The following is a 9670-nucleotide window of genomic DNA, read 5'->3' as shown; positions in this document are numbered from 1 at the left end:
GCTTGCGTAAACTACGCCAGAGCGCGTACACACCTCACGCACCGGATGCCGTGCGCGCGCTCAAAGCAGTTGGACATAGTGGTGTATTAGAGGTAAAATATGATATAAATACTGTTCAGTTTCTGGCACAAACCGATCGTTTCGTGTCTTAGGACATCAATGTGTCGTCACGAGCTGCAGGGTTTAATTTGGATTTGTCTGTGCATGTTTTTTTTACTCTCATAGATTTTGTTACCATTGCCATGCATTATACGACTGATAGACTGCAACGGCTGGAATTAAAAATACGTTTGTGTTCTACTGAAGAAACAAAGTCACCTACATCTTGGATGCCCTGGGGGTAAGCAGATAAACATCAAATTTTCATTTTTGGGTGAACTATCCCTTTAAGTGTATATATAAAGAGGTGGCCAAAATGATTAAAACACTAGTATTTTCACCAGCTAAAAAATGGTTTTAAGTCAGTTATTTCTATTTTTTGCTGTAGTGTGTCAGTAGGAAATAATCAGTTTACATTGTGCAAACAAAAGTCTCACTGGATTATTACAATTAATAGCAAAATGAATGTTTAGAAAGGTAAACTGATATTTCCTACTGACACACTACAGCAAAACAGAAATAACTGACTTAAATCCATTTTTTAGCTGGTGAAAATACTAGTGTTCTAATAATTTTGGCCACTTTTTTGGAGATCTTTGGATAAAGCATGTCAATACCATGAGCACATTAGCGCTCCATCTTCTCTTGTCATTGAAAATAAGTTTGTGAAAGTAATACAGTTGTGTTTAGAAGAAGAGGCAGGGAAAGAAGAATAAAGAACAATGAACAAAGCTACATTTTTACTTTATTATATTGGGTTTTCAGTCGGGTTGAATTCATTAAATTTGTACAAGACCATTAAATACATTTACAACAGAGAGGAGAAAATGATCAAACAAGACTTAAGTGCTTTATGTAACAGCACCATGTAATATTACTACATATTTTTGTAAAAAAAGATAAAATCAGCACACTGAACACTTTAAAAACAACTGATTTTTATAATGGATGATGCTATGCAGCAGTTTTCTGGCTTCTCTCAATAGCCATTCTCTCCAATCTCTCTGTGTAGAAGCCATTGAAGTCCAGCCTATAAAAAGAAATCTCATTATTCATAGCACCTCTGTTGAGCAGACTGAATTTTAATGAGGGTTGTATAAGCTTTTCAAATGTAAGAGATTTCTATTGTTAATGCTCAGGCCAGGTTAAATCAGTAAGCACTGATACATGCACTGAGGGACAGTTTAATGAAAGGTTCTTTTCACAACTCGCCTGTAGATGATGCTGATCATGCTGTGTTCACAGTCATTGGTGCTGTAAATGCTTAGCTTATCCAAAAGATGCAGCAATAATATGCTGAAGTTACTGTCAAACTTGTTGATGGTCGCCTCAAACCCAGAGTCAGACTGCAGGGCATCCACGTGCCCAGCTAGGAACTGGGAGAGATGAGAAAAGAGGTGAGATCAAATATGATTATTATTTATTTTAAATGTTTAATTATAAGGATATAATTATTTGTGTTTTTTTTTTATTATGGTGACAGTGATTACACAGCCTGTTTTTAAAGTGCCTCTTTAGTTTTGGTATTGTAAAATAATTGATTCAATGCCAATGACTCACTTTAGAGGCCAGACTTTTTTTCTCTGCTTCTTCTGTCCGCTCAGCCGAGGCTGAAGAGCCCTCCATAGTGCCGTGTTCGAGAGTCAAGCGCTTCATCTCACTGTCTATCCTCATGCTATGAGTGAACCGCTGCAAAACAATCAAAATAAACACTCCAGTATGAGCAGGACAGAACAGGAAAGCTTCATTATGAAATAATAGCAAATTTGTGCATTTCACAACACGCACAATCCCGTTAAAGTGATCCCCAGAGACAACAATAAACTATATACAAGATTTTAATGTTTTTAAAGAATTCTCTTCAGCTCACCAAGCCTGCATTTATTTGATCCAAAACACAGCAAAAGCAGTAATATTGTGAAATATTTTTACTATTTCAAATAGCCGCTTTCTATTTGAATATATTTTAAAATGCAATTTATTCCTGTGATCAAAGCTAATTACTCCAGTCTTCAGTGTCACATGATCTTTCAGAAATCAATCTAATATGCTGATTTGCAGTTCACGAAACATTAATTATTATTATTATCAATATTTGAGAAACAGTTGAGTACATTTTTTCAGGATTCTTTGAAAAATCCAAAGATCTTTTGTAACATTATACACTAGTATACCATTCAAAAGCTTGGAGTCAAATTAACAAATTAGAATGATTTCTGAAGGTCATGTGACACTGAAGACTGGAGTAATGAATGCTGAAAATGTAGCTTTACCATCGCAGGAAATAAATGACATTTTAAAATACATGAAAATAGAACATGGTTTACAGTATTACGGTTTTACTGTATTTCTGAGCAAATAAATGCATCCTAAGTGATCATAAGAGACCTCAAAACATTTTTTTAAAAATCGTACCAACCCTATAAAAAGGGTTTTTCTCAATAATGTCTGTATTTTTACCTGCATGCAGTTGGTGAACATAACACAGACAGACATGAGCTTGGAGAAGATGCGGAGCAGCTCAGGGTTGGTGAGCATACAGTCCTTCAGACAGTTATCCAGGAAGCTGGTGTGATACCACAGCACATCATCAATGTTGGAAGCCTAAAAAAAGACAATCAAATTAAGAACGCGCTGTGAATTAATTTAAACTTAATTTGTGCTCAGCCAGACCTATCACGATTATTACATAACAGCCTGATTACCATTATTTGAGAGAACGGTGCTCTTTAAATTCAAACCAATAATGGATACTGGCATACAAATAAGTAATTTTAATGGAATTATGCAAGCACTCCATATATTACATTTTATATTTGTTTAGCTTTAAAGGAAATAACATTTTAATAATGTTTAATGTAATGTAAAACAAACATGAATTAATGACAGTAGGTGTTTGTGTAATACATGTACAGTATACAGTACCAATAAATTGCAATTATTTATTTATTTATAATTAATGGGCAACTAAAGTCTCAGAATCCTGACAGTCATATACTGAAGCAATTCATTAATTAAAGTTGAATTACGTAAATTCACTTATTGACTGGTAAAATCACTGGATACATGTACATGGAAATGTTACGCTTCTAACAGGTTGTTAACCCAAAAAGAAACTAGATAAATCTGACTTAAAGCCGATTAAATATATTATATAAAATTAACTGCTTGTTTTGAAGTCATGAGCCTTAATTATTAAGAATAAAGCAGATGTTTTATTTCATTGACTTACAGATTTCAGGTTGTTCTCCATGATGTGCCATGTGGGCTCCATAACCTCAAACATCATGTAGTACTGAATGTTCTGCACAAAGTTGAGCATCCGTTGTCTTAATGCAAAGGCAGCAGCAAACCTACAATTTACAAGAGCTACTTAAAAGATGTTCACTTGAAGATACACAATCCGAGGTCAAAATACATATTTAGTCTCACCATTTAGCAGAGTGCAGTGAATATTGCTTAGCTGCTTTATTGCTGATCCACACATTACAGAGCAGCCTCTCCACATGCTTGCAGTAGAACATGTGCCTGAAGAGCATCTGATATCGTGTCAGGGCTTTTCTGTACAACAGAACATTGTGTTAAAGGAGTAGTTCATTTCTGATTGCGTAGCGTTTAACGACATTTGAATGACATTAACGCAGTGTGTAACATTTCCAAAAATGTAGTGTGTAATGTGCGACATTTCCAATAACGTAATGTGTAATATGCGATATTACCAAAAACAAAGTGTGTAACATGCAACATTTTCAATAATGCAGTGTGTAACGTGCAACATTTCCAATGACGCAGTGTGTAATGTACGACATTTCCAATAACGTAATGTGTAACATGCGACATTTCCAATAACAAAGTGTGTAAAATGCAACATTTTCAATAATGCAGTGTATAACGTGCAACATTTCCAATGACGCAGTGTGTAATGTACAACATTTCCAATAACGTAATGTGTAACATGTGACATTTCCAATAACAAAGTGTGTAAAATGCAACATTTTCAATAATGCAGTGTGTAACGTGCAACATTTCCAATGACGCAGCGTGTAATGTGCGACATTTCCAATAACGTAATGTGTAACATGTGACATTTCCAATAACAAAGTGTGTAACATGCAACATTTTCAATAATGCAGTGTGTAACGTGCAACATTTCCAATGACGCAGCGTGTAATGTGCGACATTTCCAATAACGTAATGTGTAACATGCGACATTTCCAATAACAAAGTGTGTAACATGCAACATTTTCAATAATGCAGTGTGTAACGTGCAACATTTCCAATGACGCAGCGTGTAATGTGCGACATTTCCAATAACGTAATGTGTAACATGCGACATTTCCAATAACAAAGTGTGTAACATGCAACATTTTCAATAATGCAGTGTGTAACGTGCAACATTTCCAATGACGCAGCGTGTAATGTGCGACATTTCCAATAACGTAATGTGTAACATGCGACATTTCCAATAACAAAGTGTGTAACATGCAACATTTTCAATAATGCAGTGTGTAACGTGCAACATTTCCAATGGCATAGTGTGTAACGTGCGACAATTCCAATAGATTAGTGTGTAACATGCAACATTTCCAATAACAAAGTCTATAAGTGAGTGAGTGAGTGACGTGACATGTGGCCAAGTATGGTGACCCATACTTGGAATTAGTGCTCTGCATTTAACCCATCCAAAGTGCACACACACAGCAGTGAACACACACACACCGTGAACACACACCCGGAGCAGTGGGCAGCCATTTATGCTGCGGTGCCCGGGGAGCAGTTGGGGGTTCGGTGCCTTGCTCAAGGGCACCTCAGTCGTGGTATTGAAGGTGGGAGAGAGCACTGTACATTCACTCCCCCCAACAACAATCCCTGCCGGTACGAGACTTGAACCTGCAACCTTTGGGTTACGAGTCCGACTCTCTAACCATTAGACCACGACTTCCACGCCAACGACATTTCCTATAATAAAGTCTGTAACGTAAAACATTTCCAATAGCTTAGTGTGTAACATGCGTCATTTCCAATAGCGTAATGTGTAAAGTGCGACATTTCCAATAAAGTGTGTAACATGCAACATTTCCAGTAGAGCTGTGAGTAACGTGTGACATTTCCAATAGTGTAGTGTGTAAAGTGCGACATTTCCAATAACAAAGTCTGTAACGTGTGACATTTCCAGTAGAGCTGTGTGTAACGTGCGACAATTCCAATAGATTAGTGTGTAACATGCAACATTTCCAATAACAAAGTCTATAACGTGCAGCATTTCCAATAACGTAGTGTGTAATGTGGGACATTTCCAATAATAAAGTCTGTAACGTAAAACATTTCCAATAGCTTAGTGTGTAACATGCGTTATTTCCAAAAGCGTAATGTGTAAAGTGTGACATTTCCAATAACAAAGTCTGTAACATGCAACATTTCCAGTAGAGCTGTGAGTAACGCGTGACATTTCCAATAGTGTAGTGTGTAAAGTGCGACATTTCCAATAACAAAGTCTGTAATGTGTGACATTTCCAGTAGAGCTGTGTGTAACGTGACATTTCCAATTACAAAGTGTGTAACATGCAACATTTCCTATAGCATAGCGTGTAACGAGCAACATTTCCAATAGCGTAGTGCGTAACGCGCGACATTTCCAAAAATGTAGTGCATAATGTGAGACATTTCCAATAACGTAATGTGCGACAATTCCAATAGTGTAGTGTGTAATGTGACATTTCCAATAACGTAATGTGCAACAATTCCAATAACGTAGTGTGTAATGTGTGACATTTCCAATAACGCAGTGGGTAATGTGCGACATTTCCAATAATGTAATGTGCGACAATTCCAATGGCGTTGTGTGTAATGTGACATTTCCAATAACGTAATGTGCGACAATTCCAATAACGTAGTGTGTAATGTGTGACATTTCCAATAACGCAGTGAGTAATGTGCGACATTTTCTAATAATGTAATGTGCGACAATTCCAATAGCGTAGTGTGTAATGTGACATTTCCAATAACGTAATGTGCGACAATTCCAATAACGTAGTGTGTAATGTGTGACATTTCCAATAACGCAGTGAGTAATGTGCGACATTTTCTAATAATGTAATGTGCGACAATTCCAATAGCGTAGTGTGTAATGTGACATTTCCAATAACGTAATGTGCGACAATTCCAATAACGTAGTGTGTAATGTGTGACATTTCCAATAACGCAGTGCGTAATGTGCGTCATTTTCAATAGCATAGTATATAATGTGCAACATTTCCGATCACAGTGTGTAATGAGCAACATTTCCAAATGCACGGATTCCTATTTAAATGATATCTCTCGCTGAAAATTCATCAAACAACACTAAATATAACTGCACCTTAAGTGCATGGAATACAGGGTTGGAACAACACAAATGAAGGTCAGTTAAATGATGACAAAACCATTTCTTTAAGAAGCATGGGGCCACAGTTACAATCACAAGCTGCTTGAAATAAAAGCTATATTGTCATACAGACAAGTTGTGTACCGGTTGATTATGAGAGAAAGTGGCCACTTGACGATGTAGTCGAAAGAGAAAGCCTCCAGGCCGCTAAGTGACACCTCTGTGGGCTCTGCATTAATGATGGCTTTCTCTTGCTTGGTGTCTATAGCGAGGACACGCAACAGCTGGGTGATAACGTCATGGGGCATCAGGTCAATCTGGAAGAGGATAATACTGTTAAATAATGCAATTTCAGTGTTGACCTGTTGCCTGTTTTTGAGCTGCACATAATTTTCCATTCCTTAAGAAGGCTCTCAACCACCTTCCAAATGATACAATCATTTAGATGGGTGACAGTAGCCATTTTCACACACAAAACGTTAAACTGGTGGATGACATTTCCATTTTTTGCCAGTTTTCAAAAAAACAAACTGCTGTGCTTCATGAAACATCCATCTTATATATTTATTTACAGTAATTAAATAGCAGCCTTTGTGATTTGAGCTTTATTTCACTTAATTGTGCAGCCCTAGCTTCTTATGTCATGTCCCTTTATAACACTTCCAGAGTGGACAGACAAATTGCTTTGTGCTGGAATCTTGTCACATTACCTCTGATTAGGGCACGCTGTAAGTGCAGGATAAATGGTGTATCGGCCAGCACAACAAAGACAAAAGATACTGAGTAAAATGACCTGTCTTTAGGCAAAAGATGAAACTGAACAACAATTTGTTTTTCATTTGGATTTCTACTGCAAAAGCAATCGCTCAACATCTGAAATCTAGACTGTTATGCAGAATACACAAACATACTCTACATAATACAAAGTGCGACTGTTGAAGTAATTGGTGAGAAGACAGATGCGCATTTGACCTTCAAATCATCTTTGAAGGGGTCTGTGTTGGCAGTGCTCATTCTTAGGGTCAGCTCCAGCAGGGCCTCCAGCCGTGGAGGAATGATGTTATCAACCGGCTTCTTCAGTTCTTCCTCCGTCAGGTCCATAAAATGCACAAAAAAGTCTCCTTTATCCATTAAGAAGTAATGTTTGATTGACCTGTTCCACAAAATGTAAGAAATGAGGTGATATTTAGATATTCAGTTCACAATTGCTGAAAATACCAAATAATCTTTAAGATTATACTTTGGGCTTTGGAAACAGATGACACTGTGATGCAGCTACACCAGAAGATGTGTGGTTTATGCATGTTGATCAATGTTTATGCGAATAATTGCCTAAATTAAAGAAATAGTTCACCCAAAAATGAAAATTTGCTAAAAATTACTCAACCGCGGGTCATCTAAGATGTAGATGAGTTTGTTTCTTCATCGGAACAGATTTTGAGAAATTTACATGTACATTTATTTATTTGGTAGATCCTTTTATCCAAAGTGACATACAATTTAGCATTTCATCCTCTGCAGTGAATGAATGATGTCAGAATAAGAGTCCAAACTCTTATAAAACATCACAGTAATCCACAATTAATTCATGTCTTGTGAAGTGAAAATCTGCATGTTTGTAATAAATCCCTTATTAAGGCGTTTTAACTTTAATTACTTGCTTCTGGCCAAAATACAAGTTCGTAATCCATACGCTTCCCTACAGTGAAAAAGTCTACTTTATTTAGACATATTTATTAACTGTTTTGGATCATTTTCAACAGTGCTTGATCTGTGCGTGTTTCAGACGAGATGACTGGAGAAATCAATATTATGAATAGAAACCTTTTAGCCAGTAACAAGTTTGAAATTAGAAACATGTTAGAATCTCAACTTAACATATCTTAACTATGGGTGAACCTTTAAATCTGTTCATCATATAAGGCAATCGTGTCTCTTCAGAAGATTTGGATTAACTCATTCAATTCATATGGACTATGTTTACCGTGTCTTTATTATCCTTTTAAATTGTCAAAGTTTGGTTACATGGACTTTATATGTTTTGAACATAAATGAAAGTCTTGTATTTGGAATGACATGAGGGTGAGAAAATGATGTCAGAAGTTAAAATAAATAAACACCCATGGTCTGCTGCAGTACTAACAAAAAATCATGATCCTAACCTTTATCTCCAGATGGAAATCTCAGTTGGCCAGACAGTGATTCATCTTTACTGAATCATTAAATTATTGGTGTCTGAAACATTGTGAGTTTTCAAACGCTTAGTTTAAATATGTGCTACAAATGAAGAGTGCTCATAAACGGCTGTTGAGAAAAAAGCATTCCGTACATCAAACCAAACAAGCGGACTGGCAATCAGTATGAATCACTGACTAAATTGGTCAGTTGACTCACTTCCCACACCACTGGCTCAGATTACTTACTCACATACCTGATGTGGTACACACAACGCCACAGGCGTCAAACTCAGTTCCTGGAGGGCCACAGCCCTGCAGAGTTTAGCTTCAACCCTAATTAAACACAGCTAATTAGGGATGCACCGAAATGAAAATTCTTGGCCGACAATTTAAAAATATTTACTTAACACTGAACATTTTTTTAACATTCTAGCAGACATACCAACAAAGCACAATTTAACTTAAAATTAATAAGTAAAATAATATTTTTTGGCCATTTTTGAGACTTGAATCGGGCATGTATTTTTTACTGTACAAATAAAGGCAGCCTTGCTGAGCAGAAGAGAATTCTTTTAAAACATTAGAATATATTACAGATCCCAATGCATTTATGAATGTTGATGGAGTTGTTGCTTTTTCTCAGCTTTTATTTTGGCAGAAACCCACAGGAAGATCTCAGTGCTTCTTTTTGTTGACAACAGCATGCAGACTGATTCTCACTACGAATTTGGGAAAGACATGCCTTTAAAAAAATTCACAAAAATGTTACTGAGCAACTGACGAGTAACACAGTAACAAAGAGTGAAAAATTTAAGGGGGTCTGAATACTTTCCGTACCCACTGTATTTACTAATCGTTTGAGGCAGGGGCGTAGATTACGCGGGGCACTTTTTCAGGCAAGTGTGTTCGCATAGAGGTTTTCAAGAGCCGGTGTGAATAAATATAGATTTAAATTCAAAGAGACAGGATAGTCTGTGCATGATCTGATGTTTTATTCGGACCCAGAATAAGGCGAGATGAACATCACGGA

At 36.7% G+C, this 9670-nt stretch overlaps 1 protein-coding gene across 1 annotated transcript in view; it reads right to left on the bottom strand.

Annotated features, from left to right (window-relative positions):
- Window positions 1-1053: 1053 nt before the first annotated feature.
- Window positions 1054-9670, bottom strand: part of LOC107684770 (gamma-tubulin complex component 2-like) — a 16762-nt gene continuing 8145 nt past the window's right edge. The window contains exons 10-17 of the mRNA XM_016481128.1: window positions 7436-7616; window positions 6608-6780; window positions 3532-3660; window positions 3332-3452; window positions 2560-2703; window positions 1660-1788; window positions 1312-1475; window positions 1054-1129 (exon numbers count right to left, since the gene is read on the bottom strand). Of these exons, the coding sequence (XP_016336614.1) occupies window positions 1054-1129; window positions 1312-1475; window positions 1660-1788; window positions 2560-2703; window positions 3332-3452; window positions 3532-3660; window positions 6608-6780; window positions 7436-7616 (1117 nt within the window). The remainder of the gene's footprint in view (window positions 1130-1311; window positions 1476-1659; window positions 1789-2559; window positions 2704-3331; window positions 3453-3531; window positions 3661-6607; window positions 6781-7435; window positions 7617-9670) is intronic.

The sequence above is a fragment of the Sinocyclocheilus anshuiensis genome, unplaced genomic scaffold (assembly GCF_001515605.1).
Source record: "Sinocyclocheilus anshuiensis isolate Anshui unplaced genomic scaffold, SAMN03320099.WGS_v1.1 scaffold537, whole genome shotgun sequence".
Lineage (NCBI taxonomy): Eukaryota > Metazoa > Chordata > Actinopteri > Cypriniformes > Cyprinidae > Sinocyclocheilus > Sinocyclocheilus anshuiensis.
This window is presented reverse-complemented; position numbering and strand designations above follow the sequence as displayed.